This window comes from Chelon labrosus (assembly GCF_963514085.1).
Source record: "Chelon labrosus genome assembly, chromosome: 21".
Classification (NCBI taxonomy): Eukaryota; Metazoa; Chordata; class Actinopteri; order Mugiliformes; family Mugilidae; genus Chelon; species Chelon labrosus.
This window is the reverse complement of record NC_140354.1, coordinates 11586076-11601334: the sequence shown is the minus strand read 5'-3', so window position 1 is coordinate 11601334 and position 15259 is coordinate 11586076. Positions and strand designations below refer to the sequence as shown.

Sequence of the window (15259 nt, the reverse complement as noted above, 5' to 3'; positions counted from 1 at the left end):
ACCCAAATACCAAACACTAAGAAAAGAATAATAATAATAATAATGAATATTGTGACTGTACTGTACATACATGGTTTAGTTTAGTTTAGATGTGTCTACCATCATGTTAGTTAGTGTTAGTAGAGTGTTGGTGTGCGTTACAGCTGGACATCAGATACAGTATCATTATATTCTTGGTAAGTGGGAGCCACACTAAATCTAAAAATGTACATTTGATGTCTGTGTTCAGATTTGAGTCATGGCTTATGACATGAGTTTTAAATTTTACTACCATACTGATGAGTCAGTGAAGCATGACAGGGTGTTCAGTTCTTATTGACCTCAGATTATGATCATAAACCCCACGAGGACTGGTTTTATAGATTTTCAAGGCTGAGTTTTTTTTTCTCCTGAATAACTTCTTACCGTCCAGTTAGCGATGGTGCTAAAAGTTAGCCTACAGTCTAGTTGTCATGTTTTCTGCTTGAGATACACGTTAATGAGGCTCCTGCTTCATCGCTTCATTAATGGATCGTTTATAAATCCTCTGAGACTCTGTTAACCTTCAGCCATGGAACAGATGTGAGGCTGCTGCAGACGCGTTAGCTCCACCCTGCTAATTAGCACTTCTGGCTAATCAGCTCCCTGATAATGTTAACCTGACACTCACACACTCTTCAAAGACCCTCCTCCTAATCACTGGTGTTGATTTCTTCTTCTTTTATCTCGTCTTCAGCTGCGCTCATTAAACCCAGAAGGCTCGTCCTTCTCTCTCCCCAATCCTAAAACTGGTCCTCTCAAATAAAGGCATAGCCAGAGCTTGAGAGGTGTACAGAATATACTTCAAGTGTTTTGTTAAGGAACGAGTAAAAGCAGAGGAAAGACGTGAGTGTGTGTGCAGCTTTAAGCGCTCTGTGTCCATAGTAACTCAGCCAGAGAGAGGAGGATGGATGGAAGTGAAACTGAAGACTAAAAAGGATGAGTGTTTTCATAGTTTTTCCTGTGGCACCCCCCTGAGGTGAACACAGCTGTTTGTTACCTGTTAAACACTCAGAGCTGCAAGCTGTACAAGAGATGCTCTCCATCTCAGAGGGAGTTGTAGTTCTTACTCCCTTTTGTAGTTTGACTTCATCATTGAACTCATGTCTTGTGTTTCTCTGACAGACTTGACGTTTCTTCACGAGAGCTGCAAGACGTTTCACGGTGAACTCGTCAACTTTGAGAAGATGGTGAGTTCAAGTTCATCTCATGAAAATCAGTTGAAAGAATATGCAGTAAATGTGGCTGATGTTACAACTTTAACAGAAACTGTTCCACTTGTATGCTTCATATCTCTCTTTAACTAAAGCTGACGGTGTTGTGTACTGTTTCAACCGTGTTTCATTTCGTTTCCAAAGAGGGGAAATATCTGTTATTTACGTAAATGTTCAGCATCTGTACAGATTTATGCGTCAGAATGACAAAGAGAGAAAAACAACGACCCGAAATCGATTCATAAGAATTACAGAGACACGCATAACAACTAAAGAGACACAAAATCGCTGATAAACAACAACATAGACACAAAATAACTACAACAAAGAGAGACAAAACTACTATAGAGACACAAAACGGCTGCGAAGATGCACAAAGCAACCAAAACAAAATAGAAAACCGACGCATAAATAAAACTTCCTGAAACAGGTGCAATATCAGATCGTAGAGAGGATGTCTTGCGTCCTCTAACTGTGTCCATCACTTCTTCTGTGTTTCCTCCTGCAGCACAAAGTCGCAGAGATGGTGAGGATCATCAGACGATACAGGAGCAGTCAGCTAGGTAACGCACGCACAGAACCTGTTGTGGTTTCGACCTGCTGTGACCTCTGACCAGGTTCTGAATGAGCTTTTTTTTTTTTCTGCTTTCTGGTAGCCATGGATACGGAGACATCCCCCTCCCACCTACAGACGAAGGCCTACGTCCGGCAGTTACAGGTGATCGACAACCAAAACTTACTGTTCGACATGTCCTGCAAACTGGAGCCCAAAGACACATAGAGGGATGGACGATAGGTGGGAGGAAGAGGAAGAGGAGGACCAGCGGATCTTCAAACCTCCTCTTCCTCCACATCTGCCCGAAACAACAAGAGGAAAAACAATCTTTTAGTTTAGTTACGGTTCATCAGACCGGACCAAAACGTCAACGTTTAAACCCAGATAGATGATTTCTTCACGATGCAACCTGTCTGAGGTTAAACCTAAAAACGTATCTTTAAAGCCTAAATACCGACGACCTTTGGTCATTTCTCTGCTGCTACAGTCGTCGTGTTTGAGAAGGTCTGCAGCGCAGATCAGCATTTAAATGGAAAACAAGCGAAAACGACGGCTTACAACCTTCATCAGTCTGAAGCTTCAAGTTCCTAACACACAGCCAGAGCATAGAGAATATATCACATTTTAATTTCTTGATCCCAGAGTTACAGCAGCTGAGGATGAGGCAGGAAACAGGAACTACTTTAAACTACTCCTAAGACAGTGATAATAACATTAATCACTCACTCCACTATGAGCTCAGAGAATTTATAAAGGCCAACAATAAATACCTCATTATTAAAATAAATAAATGTGTATAAATAACTAAATATTTTTGCAGTAACTACCATTTAGGATGAAAAAATATTCTGTTAAAGGCCTGCGTCTGTTTATATATGTACAAAATAAAATAAAAGCCTCTATATTTAAAGTCAGACCTGCAGAGCTGAGCTTGAGACATCAGCAGGAAATGTCTGTTGTCACGGTGACAACATAAAAACGTACAGTCTGTTGTCAGGACAGTCGGTCGCTGTGTGTTAGGAACTGATGATGAGTCTGAAAACACTCAGCTCAGCGCCCGACCTCTGACTAAACCATGCCAGATCCTCGGACCTCCAGCCTCTTCCTCTGCTTCCTCGCTTTCTGCACTTTTTTTCTTTTCCCGCCTCCTGCGGCGACCGGCCAATCAGAGTCCAGACAATCTGACACCTGTGCAACACCTGCCGACAGTCAACCCACACTCCTGGTGACTTTCATTCAGCTTCTGTCGGTGCTGGAGACTCGATCATGTTTCAGTCCACACATATCTCCAGCAGCAAATCAATCAAGTGATCGGTCAATGACAAAATAAAAAAGTATTGGCACATTTTAATAACATCCTCTCAGATGTAAGAATTTGCTGCCTTCACTGGTCACAGCTGGTTTCTGTCATTTTATCGAGCAACGATCAATCAGTTTACACTAATAATAATAGCTGCTGCTCTGACTGTTGTCATGCAGTATTATTACAGCAGTGTTGTTCCTGCAGCAGCCTGCAGGGGGCAGGATTAGCTGAAAGGAAAAGCCTTTGACTGCCAGTAAAAACAATAAGCAGCTGTTATAGACGTGAGAAGATGCACATGGAACTGTGTCGACAAACAGAACAACCAGACGGTAAACCCGCAGCAGCTCGCAGACTGACAGGTCGAATACTAACCTGAAAGAGTTCCTGCAGACGGCGACATGTTTCATCTTTTAAAGACCTGAGTATGCAGACAACTCATCACTTGCAGCTTTCGAACTGAAACTACCAGCTCGCTTGAAACCAGAGAGCTGCTGAACTGGTTTACAGAAACGTCTCAGTTGAGGAGGGATGGAGTCATCCAGCTACAGTGAGTGGCTGAAAACACACGAGGACAGTCACACTCAAGTTACAACACTCAACAGTTGCTGCAACCTCTGGATGGTTTGAACTCTAAATCTCTGCAGCTACAGAAACAAAATAAATGAATCAATCGGGAGACTTGAAGCAGTTTTCCTGCAGGTGGAACCAGAATTTTAAAACTCGCAGATGAGTTTTCATCTATTTTTCCTTGAAAGAACACTTTTACATGAATTAAAGGACACAGACGACATCATGGACCTGATTGTGTCTTTGACCTCTGACCTGTCCTGCTTTCCTCTGGGGTTTAATGTGAATGTGACGATGCATTCACTGACTCCTAACTATGAGGAGCTCTTGGACAACGTTAAGACGTTTTCATGGACACGGGATTGGACGGTCAATATGCTGAAGAGAGTAGATGCTGGGTTTTCTACCAAACGATCTCTCAGTCTAAGGACGCTCTTGTTTCCTGAACATTGAACGTCTCACGGTGTTTAAGGATCCAACAGGAGGGTCGGAAAACTCACGCTCACTTCAAAGGACCTGACGGCTCTTTTTTTGCTTTACCTGGTTTATTAAAAATTATCTGTTCTCTTACGTTGGAGTAAAAATAATGTATTAAAATGCCTGTATGGTCCTTTTAAGTAAGTTATTGATGTCATCAGAAGCTGATCACACTGATGACATCACAGCCAGTCAGCTGTTTATTGGATGACGTCACACGCGGCCCAACCTTCTTTTTTCTCAGCGTTTGGATCTATCTGCTGTCACACCCGAAGGGCCAGTCAGCTTTAAGGAAGGGCCCGCCACCCCCACACAGCTGCCCTCCTATTGGTCGGCTTGCGGGTCGAGGTCCGAGGCAATAACAGGAGGAAGGGAAGCTGATTGGTCGACTTCTCGCATCAACGAAGCACTTTTTGCCAAACCTCAGGGCTCAGAGACACTGAGAGGTTTTGTTTACTATTTCTTCTTTCGGTAGAGTTCAGTTCAGTTGTGTTTGGATCGATTGGTTCTGTGTTTGTACAGCTGATCCGTCATATTTACTGTAACTATAGAAATCTACAGAGTTGTTGTTTTTCTGCTATGACCTCCACCAGGTCTGAGGCCGGCCTCTCGACACCCAAAAAAAACGCTCAGTCCGAAGTCATTTTGTTCCCACCCGAGGGCCACGTGGTGAAACGGCTTAAATGAAGAATGAAAAGTTTGAATAATTACACCTTTCAGCGAAAGATTGGTTTCTAATCAGGTTTCTTTTTTACCACATGACCCTCGCAGGTTTCCGTAGACGAAAATCTGTTTGTGAATAACTGAAAGATTCATTTTTAGTTATGGGAAACAAGCCTGAAAAATGATCAAAAGACAGAAAAAATAAGGCAAAATGACTCAAGACTGAGATTTGTTTTACTTTTTGGGTACACTGAAGAGTTTCACCCCAACATGTAAAATATAGTTTTCTTTCTGATCCTTTTTTTTAATTCACTGAAAAAAAGACTTCTGTTTACAAAATGTTGCCATGTCCTGAAAATATACAGACATAAGCTATGTTTTTAAAGTGTAAGTTTCTGATATTAGTCAAAATATCTTGAGATAATGTTGAAGTTTTACGAATCCGAACCCTCCGGTCAGGTTTTTTTGTTTAGTGTATTTGGATTGAAGCTCTTTCGTCTGTGAGGAGTCTCTGAAAAGTTGTAAATGGTCTGAAACACGTCGTCCGGTCTCGGCTCTGGTGGTCAGTGAGGCTTCATCATCTCCATCTGTACCATAACATCCTGTTTGTTAAAGCCCGTCCAGAAACAACATCTCACACGCTTCAACACGATCCAGCTCACTTCTCTGGATTCAGTCTAGTGACTCCACGTTAAAGACAAATTCGCAATGATTCGTGTTTTTGAACAAGATGTCGTGTGAGTTGTTTTGATTCTGGACGGGACAAAACCTTCAACACCTTCATCTTCTCCGGTTCGACAAAACCTTTGAAAGTAAAATGGAGTTCAGATTCAGATGAAACACAATCCTGAGTTTAAGTTTGGACTTCATGAGTTGAGTTCCAATCCTCCTCAGTCACTCTCTTCGCTGTTGAGTTCAGACTTCCAAGACCTTGAGATCATATCACCAAGAATATGTTTGATTAAAGCTCTGAACAACAAGTTAATATATACATGAATTCAAGATCATGAAGAGCTCAGACCAAGTTTGAAACTTCCTCAAGAAGTTTGAATTTACAGGAACGGAAATCAAAGTTTCCACTTCCCAGAAAAATCCAATCAAACTCCCAAAAAACAGATTTCAAATCCCGTCTGTTGAGTTCAGTTAAATTCAGAACTCTTAACTAAACCGGACAAACTCTCAAAAACACCAAATCAACCGAATCACACAACGGTTGACACAATCGGACGGTAAAATAAGCTCACACTGAGAGTTCAGGATTGGAAGTAAAAGGTTTTGTCAAGGCGGAGACGGCGGCGGCGGTCTGCTCGGGTATAAAGTGTGAACCCAGTGAAGATTACTCGTAGATCATCTCTAGTCTGCCGGTGGCTCTCTCAGGACCACTTCCTGGGCGTTGGGCGCTGTGTTATGGGTCTGGCTGTAGTTCTGGTCAGAAGCAGAGCTCACTCATCTTCACCTAAACAGTTTCAGTCCCCGCTGATGTTTCTAACCTCAGGCCTGAAGCAGACCTTCAGCTTTGTGGCTCAGTCTCAGCTTTTGCCTGACGTTCTGCTGGATCCATAACTCTGGGAGACGGGCGGCCTCTTGGGTCAAGGCCGTCCGCCGCATCGCCTGTCTGAAAACACTGAAAAGTCGTGTACATACTGCAACCCTGTAAATAGGCAAATACTAACGGAGACTCTATTTTATGTATGAGAGGGAGAGAGCGGCGCTAACTCAAGGAGAAACATTTGATTTGGTGTTTTTATTTGTGAAAGTGACAGAACGACAAAGAGAGGATGAGTTTATGAATTGTACAGTTAAATCTCTTAAGTTTATTGGTTCTGTTGTTTTCTATTTGAAGCTTGGGGTTCTTTATGTTCAGTTTCTTTTTCTTTTGTACAGAAGTGGTTGTTTACATCGATAAAATCCTTATTTCTGTGAACGTCAGACAGATGACGTGATTGAAGCAGAGGTCTGACAGGGGGCGGGGCCTGTAGGGTTGGTGTCGTATTACAGAATATTCCCGACAGAGATATTTGAAACTCGTAATATAAGTGTGGAGAATCTGAGTAACACAAAAATATATGGAATGAGATAACAAAATGAGTCAGTATAATAAATAATAATAAAAAAAAATCAGATAATGTGATTTCGTTAAAAAAAAAGTCGCCTTATATTAATATTTAATGATAAGAAAAAAGTCGGAAGTTCTCAAGAAAAGAGTAACATGTGATTTAGTTTTCTTTCAATTCAATAATTGGCTGTAAATTTAAATGAAATAATTATTAAATGGAAATTTCTAGTTTTCATTCTAGAGATCCCAATTCATAGAATCTTTATAAAAATATCTTTGTTTTCTTCTTTAATTCTACACAAACGCCAACCATGTTAAACCATTTAATAAATCTGCTTTTTGAGGACATTATTTTGAAATGATTTATTATTTAAGAAAACTCTGAATTAAAAAGATTCCCTAAAATAAGTTTTAAAGCGGAGACGTTTCGAAACTTTGAAGGCTTAAGTTGTTGGAAAGTTATCGATTACTCTACATCTGAATTTCTCGGCCCTGCCTCCTGCAGACTGTTGCTCCCTCTGCTGTCACACTACACCACACTGAAATAAAACCTCTGGACAACAACATGGCTTCCTCGTATACTTCCTGTTTGAGTTTATCTGCAACACAAACACTAGAGTTTCCTAGAAACTCATCCTGAACTCAGGGGCGTGTACTGATTTCATGTCCAGTGAAATGCTGTCTCCATGTTCAGCTGGCTGCTACCTCTCAGCTGATCCATGGTGGTGGGCAGAGCAATCTGAACCCACTGGGCCAATCTACTAGACAGAATAACGCTCTAATAGGAGGCCCTAATGATGACATAATATACTAATTTACAGCTCAGTAGTTTTATTTTGGGCCTCAGTCAGCTCCTGAATGAAAGCCTCTACCTGAAAACCAGCAATATTAGCTCCTTTTTTTTTTTTCTTAAGTCCTCCCTTCTGATTGGCTGTTTATGTAACCGAATTATTCCTTCTTGGTAGGACACCTCGATCAGAACACGTTGGAGCTTGAATCTGAGCCCATCTGAAGCCGTTTGTGAGAACTTGTTCACGGCTCAGTTTTAACAGCAACATATTTTAGCTAGTGACCGTCTTTGAAACCGCCTGTGTAAAACAAGAATTCAAGTCTGAATTCTTGTGTGCAGAGGAATATTGTTGATGTGTCCGGGCACACTTGTATAACCTGGACTCAAAGTTAGCACTGTTAGCACAAGCCTTAGCTGTTGTTAGCCTAGCCCCGGTCGCTGAGTTGAAAACCAAAATATCGATCTCGCCATTCGGTTAGGACACAGACTGTATATAAAAAAAAAATTCTACAGTCTATGGGTTAAGACGTGTGTCATTGTTGTTTTTTGCTTGTTGAGTGTAGCCTTTCATTAAAACACTAACAAACTGAACTGTAACCAAGTATACACAATGTATGTTTTATTTTTTATTCAACATATATACATTGAATAAGTATCAGTTTGCTATCATGGTAGCACAAGTGGTTTCCTGACAGGACAGTCATGACTGGCACCGACCTCGGGGGATTTGGTTACTGTGAACTATCTTCCGAGTAGTCAGAAACTGTTTATAACTATTACATCTACCAAGGTTCAAGTCCATACGCTGGTCTAAAACCACAGAGGCAGTGTCCTATATCTGCCAGGAGGTGGCAGTAGATCATTTAACAACTAGGTCCTGCTCTGGTTGACAACCAGTCAACACTGACATTGTTTTTACATTTTGTCAATTCTCCCAATATGATTTTATATCATATTCTATTGGATTTGTATAAATATTATGTAACCTACTTTCTGGTCATTCCTCAATCTCTTCGAAGTTTACAAGTATGATTATATTTGGTAAATATGAACTTTGTAATGAAATAAATAATTACGCGTCCCTAACCAGGTGGCTAGATCGACATTACGGTTTTGAACTAGTACGACTCGATACCGTGGCTAGACTACAGGGCTTGTGCTTATTGCATATCAACTTTGAGTCCACAGCAAGATATGCCCGGGTAAAGCATGCCCGGGCACATCATCTGAATGCCTCTTGCACACAAGCGTAGTCAAGACTGTGAACTCACAAACATCACAGACTGATAAACAACAGGCATAGTACTGGCATGGGAGGATGGTGGGGGGAAGGGTGGCAGTATGCCCCACCACAGTCAATATGCATGGTGCAGTGTATTGCATGCAGTGTCTTATGCACCACATAAGACACTGCATGCAATACAACACTTTTCGGTCTCAGCACTACTATCATTTTGCTGCTGTGATGGACAGGAAAACCTTGAGTCATGACAGTGAGGCCTGTTGTCTCTTCACGGTTTAAAAGTCTGTCAGGACTCTGACAACGGTAACATGAGGAGAATGCAATTAAAGGAACGCTCAATGTTGTTCACTTGGCTGGTTCTGCAGGTCCATGTGTTACAGTGCAGAGTGTGCGTGATTGGGGGTGTGGATTTTAATTTCATCTGATAGGATAGGATAGGGTCCCCCCCCACAGGACTGTGGACTGAGGGACACACGTCCTCACCCCTGGGAGGAGGATGGTTTCCATCCCTGAATAGGAAAAGGTTTATATTTAGGGTCAAATCTGGGGGAAGGGTGAAGGTTGGCGCTTCAGATTAAAGTGTTTGGAACAGAGAGTTGCTGCTTTTGGTCTGGTCTCACTTCTTATATAACAGGTGGAAGATGAGGTGGTCACATGACCTTATATAATACATCACACCTGTTTCACTTAGAGAGGGGGGGGGGTGGAATCAGTCAGGTCCTTCAGGGAGTCATCAAAAGTTATGAGAACTTAAAACTGCAGGAAAATTTATTCTTGAAGTTAAATATCTTTAGAATCCAGCATAGTTCATATAATCTGCTATTTAAGATACATTTTAAAGTCTCTGATCTTTTTTTAATGATTTAAGCTATAAATGAGCATTACAACCTTAAAACAGAAACAATTATCGTCATGGAAAGTAAAATAATGATTAAAATAACATAATTTTATCAGATTAAAAAAAAAAATTGTGGACTGAAATGTACCAGCTGGTCTGAGTTATAATGTCCTGCTCTGAACTGTCACACACTCACTACAAGTCCCAGAATACACCGCTGTAGGAACCAGCCAATCAGATCGCTTCTGACGAACTGAAGTTATAGGTTAATGTTTCTTACGCTCACCGGATTAATTCATTCATCTGCGTTTGTATTTAGGATTAATTTAGTAATTGAACTGCTCTGGATGGAGTCATCTCTATGGCAACGGACAGCAAAGTCTCATGGGAAATGTAGTATTTAGTTGTAGTATTTAGTTGTTCCTCAAAAGCTGCCTTTTAAAAAAAGGACAGTTTTTAAAAAGTTTAGAGAGTTCTTTAAATGAGGGTATTTACGTAAAAACAAGGGCATTTAAAAAAATAAATAAAATAAAAAATTTTTGAAGACTGCTTAAAAATTAAGATATTTTATAAAGTGATGCGTTGTGACATTTTCATAAAACTTTTAGAGAGTTCAGTATGTTTTTAGTGAATGGACCGGCTGACCCTGATCACAGACACAGACCTGTTAACGACATACACAGATTTGACCTCTCAAAATGCACACACACGGTTTTGGACCCCCCCTCCCCCTCCCCCCTGCCCCCTTTTCCTCCCCCACAGCGAAACCCTTTAAATAGAGCTCCCCTTCAGGTCTTCGGCCTTGGTGATCGCATCCCCGCCGCCGGCAGATCTTCTTCACAAGCTCTCCTCTAATCCAAGGTAGATATAACTCTCACACATAACTGACTGTTCAATGACTTCAACATGTATCATGTGTGTGTTGTGTGCTGTGATGGGTGACTGCAGACGTTTGATTTGTACATGTGTTGTCCTGCAGCACATGTGCTCAGTCAGACATAGACAGTGAACATGTGCGCAGGAATATTCTCAGTTCAGTTAAGTAAAAAAATAAATCTATTTATTTACTTAAACTCAGTTTTTACCATTTTCTGAACCTGATTTAAACCCAAATTCTTCTGGAATATATCAAAAGTTCAGCCACTGGAAACAGTTGAGTTGCAGTCACAGGTGTAGGACTGAATATAATTTAAAATATCTGTCTTCTGACGTGCAGCTGTTCCAGCGTACTTCGGTCTGTGAATGAATGAGCTTGTCAGAAATGCGAGTTACTGCCTGTTGGTTTGTCTCAGCTGTTCTGTTTCTGCTTCTTGTCCGATTCTGGTCGTATATTTTAGAATAACAAAAAATGATCAATCTGCTGAACAGGAGGACACTTTAAAATAGAAACTAGTCAATCGATTGAAAAGTCACATTTATTGTATCCTTGATGAAGTTTTTAAAATGTTGATGACTCATCCTGCGCTTGGGGGTGTGTACTAAGTTAGTATCCAATGAAACACGCATAAACTTTTATACTCCTTCCTCCTCGTGTTTCTCTCAGCTCAGACGTGTGGGCGGAGCCTGCTCAGGCAATTAGAGCTGACCAATCAGAGCTAATAGCACTGTGCTAGCGTTTATAGGAACGCCATGGTTCAGTTTTCTTTAAGATTTAAATCTGTGCATGTTACAGATGGATACATCAGCAGAATATAAACTTAAATCCTAATGACACTGAAACATGAAGTTGTGCTGGCAGTGTCAGGAGGTCTCCTTACAGTCCTCAGCCTAAATTCCTGCCAGACACACCTGCTTTCAGCTGCTATCGGCTTCACTCCAGCAGATTCCAGCAGGCAGTAAAATTAGCAGCAGGCTGTTTGAAGCTTTGTCCAAACTTATGAGCAGGTGTCGGGTTCGTTTCCTTGCCGACAGAGGAAGAAAACTCAGACAGTTCTGATTTCACATTCACATAGCCTACTTAGTGCCTCTTATGAGGAGAAATTCCATATCATCTCACGATACCGGATAACTGAGAAGTGTAGTGACAACAACATGAGACGGTAGCAGGAAAAAAGAACCCCGACAAATGTTGAGACACAAATGTTTCAGCTCACATGAAATCTTTTTCCAACTAGTTTTCTGACCAATTAGCTAATCCTTTCTTTAAAAAGCAGAAAACTTATATATGACATTGTTTGCAAAAAAGAAAATGGTAAATGTTTTAAAAGTAAAATCACTGAGTGTAACTGAGCCGTGACAGGAAGCAGCCAGCAGGTGGCAGCACAGCTTCATAACAATACCGGAACATGAATCAAACATAGAACAAGAAACCCATTTCTGTGACAGATTGTTGCACGTGTGGATAATTGTCACACATTTAGTGTTTACGCTGTAAATTAGACAATTGACATATTGCTGATTAAATTATGTTTTTATTTACCTTTAACTTGATTAATACTTATCCTACATTCAAACATTGCAGACTGAGCGTTTGTAATGTGGGCTGATTTAAGACATGTGTGTTTGCACTATGATCACAAACTATTTCCTGCGTGTCCGCAGCCTACTCAGCAGACATGGAGCGTACCTTCATCGCTGTGAAGCCCGATGGCGTCCAGAGAGGACTGTGTGGCGAGATCATCAAGCGCTTCGAGCACAGAGGCTTCAGGCTGGTTGCTGCTAAATTCTTGCAGGTAACCATGGCAACAGATGACACAGCGCCCTCAATGCGGAAACACTGACCTCTACAGGCAGAGACATGAACTACGACTGCTGCCTTATTTGATTAAAGGCCAAAACAAATTTAAAAAAAAAAAAAAGCAAAATCGATGTTTGTCATTTACAGAAAACTAAACTGTGTGAAGAAAATCAGTGAATCAAGCTTTAGTTTACGTTACGGCTAACTGCTGTTACCTCAAATCGTCGATATATAACTTTAGCTGTGTAGTTGGCTCCATTATGTGAATGTAGCTTTGTAGTTAGCTCTCTCTGATGCTAGTTGTTTAGTTAGCAGTGAATTACACATTTCTAAAGCAGAATATTTCTATATAGTAAAACAAATTAACTTCGTTTCACTGCATCTCATTTCATCTGTATGACAGTTGCTTCTGTATTGTAAGCTGCACAGCAAGCTTACAATACAACTAAATATAGTTTCAAAATATGTGTAGCTGCTAAGTTGCTGCCAATTTGGAGCACTGAGAAACTTGTTTTTTACGTGGAAACAAACACTGTGGGGCGCTGCAGCCAAAAAAATATAAGTAATTGAGTATTTGGGGGGGGGGGGGGGGGGTCAATGTCCTATTGACTGACTTACTGATTTGTTCAGGCCTCTGAGGACCACATGAAGAAGCACTACCTGGACCTGAAGGACATGCCTTTCTACGCTGGACTCTGCAAATACATGTCCTCTGGCCCCGTCCTCGCCATGGTAACACATACACACACATGTAAACATACACAGGCTCTCAGCTCATCTCTCACACCGCTGTCAGACAGATATCTTTTTATCTCTTTTTCCATGCATGTGTCTTCTCTCTCTCTTCACACCCTCTTGTTTCCAAGGCCTCGCTGCTTCTTTTGTTTCACACCGCTGACTTCCAGCGTGACAAAAGAGACGACTCACGTTAAAGCCTTTTCTGACAGAGGAGATTTACACCTCCATCAATCAGACTTTATTTTAACAGTTGGCTACAGTGAAGACAGGAGCTGCTTAAAGAAGAACTCTGCTTATGTCCGATTACATAATGAAAACAAATAGAGGTCAAACATTTAACTGTACGCAGCGCTGTGTAAAATGTTTTGAAGTGAGAACGCTTCCAAAAACAGTGTCTTAATAGTTTTTTATCAAACAATTAACTCAAATGCAATGAGTTGTTTTTCAGTGAATCCAGTTTTGTATTAGTTTCTGACTGGTTTCGGACTGTTTAGAGACCGGTTCTTTAACTGTCTTAAATTTGTTTGTCTGACTTAATTTCAATTTAGTGTTTTTATTTGGTTTGGATTAAACTGGTTTCACATTTTTTAGCAGAACAGGTTTTAAACTGCTGCTTGTTTTTAATTGGGTTTAGACTATAACTGGTTTTAAATCTGGTATATGGCTTGAGTTCAGACTACTTTTCGGGTTTGTTCCAACTTATTTTTAGCTGGATTTAGATTATTTTTATACTAGTTTAGAATTTGGTCTTGAGGTTGTTGCTATCGATTCTTCCTGCAGTGATGAAACCTTTCCACAGTCCTGTACGTCGTCCTGACCACACAGGTGACATGTGTGTTAATGTGTGTTTCAGGTGTGGGAGGGTCAGAACATTGTGAAGCTGGCCAGGATGATGTTGGGTGAGACCAACCCCGCTGACTCCAAGCCCGGCAGCATCCGTGGAGACCTGTGCATCAACATCGGCAGGTGAGTGAACCATAACACAGCAGGTTGAAATTGTCTGTTCAACATGAGGAAGTTAGATTAAATATTTTACAATAAAGAGTCCTAAATGCATCATATATCAACACTGACAGTAGTTTTGACTTACCAGAAGAAGAGCTCTCCTGTAAAAAAAAAAAGAAAGTTCTAAACAACTACAAGATTCAGTTCAGAAATAGGATCAACTTAAAATAAAACCTGAAGACAAGCTACAGAGGATCTGAAAAATAGGTTTATTCAAAATTTTAATATTTTGTTTCCTCAGGAACATCATCCACGGCAGCGACACCCTGGAGAATGCCAAGACCGAGGTCAGCCTGTGGTTCAAGGATGAGGAATTTGTGAACTACACCCCTGCCGCCCAGGCCTGGCTGTACGAGTAAACTACAACCTTCCACCCCGCAGTCGATCCTCTGACTTGGTCCTTCGCCATTAAATCCATCAACATGTAGCACTTATCAAATAAAGTCTCATGTTAACAACTCTGTCTGTTTCTGTCACTCTCTGTTATTAGCCTTGCTAGCAGCAGCAAGCTAACTTGTTTAGCATGTCAGCATAAAAAAAGTGTCTAACCATGTGCGGATCTGTCCGCCATTGAGAATAGTCCTCAAGCACACATTTGGTGAAAGTCCTAACATGCTATCATTAGCAACACGTACACCTTAGAAGGACTGATACCTGACAGACGGCCTTATTTTATATGTGGAGCCGAATTAAAAATCAGATCACTGAAGAGATGAACACTAATATTAGCATGCTAACGTGTTAAGGTTTAGCATGTATAATATTTGCAGTTTTTACTGTGTTAGCTATCATTGGATAATTAGCACAATGAATTAAGTTTGCAGTCATTTAAATGCAGTTAACCTGCTGACTGCAAGGATTCGTCTGTTAATATAAGTGAATTCATTAAATATTGAATAAATTAACTGTTAATGGAATTAATAATTAGGTGGATAATCAACAAAATGTTGAAGAGTTGACCAATGATGGTGGTAAACACAGCTGTTGAGATATTTTTAAGAAGTTACTGATCTTAAATTATGATAAATTTTATATTTTGCACTGTGGTTGAGACAAAAAAGGACATGACAACTTCAGCTTGAAATTAAAGAATAACAATTCATCCTCTAAATAA

At 40.7% G+C, this 15259-nt stretch overlaps 2 protein-coding genes across 2 annotated transcripts in view; both read left to right on the top strand.

Annotated features, from left to right (window-relative positions):
* The window catches only part of rapgefl1 (Rap guanine nucleotide exchange factor (GEF)-like 1), a 32515-nt gene extending 25097 nt beyond the window's left edge, over positions 1 to 7418 (top strand). The window contains exons 14-16 of the mRNA XM_084570769.1: positions 1144 to 1208; positions 1741 to 1795; positions 1889 to 7418. Of these exons, the coding sequence (XP_084426895.1) occupies positions 1144 to 1208; positions 1741 to 1795; positions 1889 to 2013 (245 nt within the window). The 3' untranslated portion in view covers positions 2014 to 7418. The remainder of the gene's footprint in view (positions 1 to 1143; positions 1209 to 1740; positions 1796 to 1888) is intronic.
* A 3099-nt stretch (positions 7419 to 10517) lies between these two features.
* LOC311506708 (nucleoside diphosphate kinase B-like) lies at positions 10518 to 14606 on the top strand. The gene is made up of 5 exons (XM_084570770.1): positions 10518 to 10586; positions 12267 to 12397; positions 13033 to 13134; positions 13994 to 14106; positions 14387 to 14606. The coding sequence occupies exons 2-5, from the start codon at positions 12281 to 12283 to the stop codon at positions 14502 to 14504; spliced, it is 450 nt and encodes a 149-aa protein (XP_084426896.1). The 5' UTR covers positions 10518 to 10586; positions 12267 to 12280; the 3' UTR covers positions 14505 to 14606.
* The last annotated feature ends 653 nt before the right edge of the window (positions 14607 to 15259 follow it).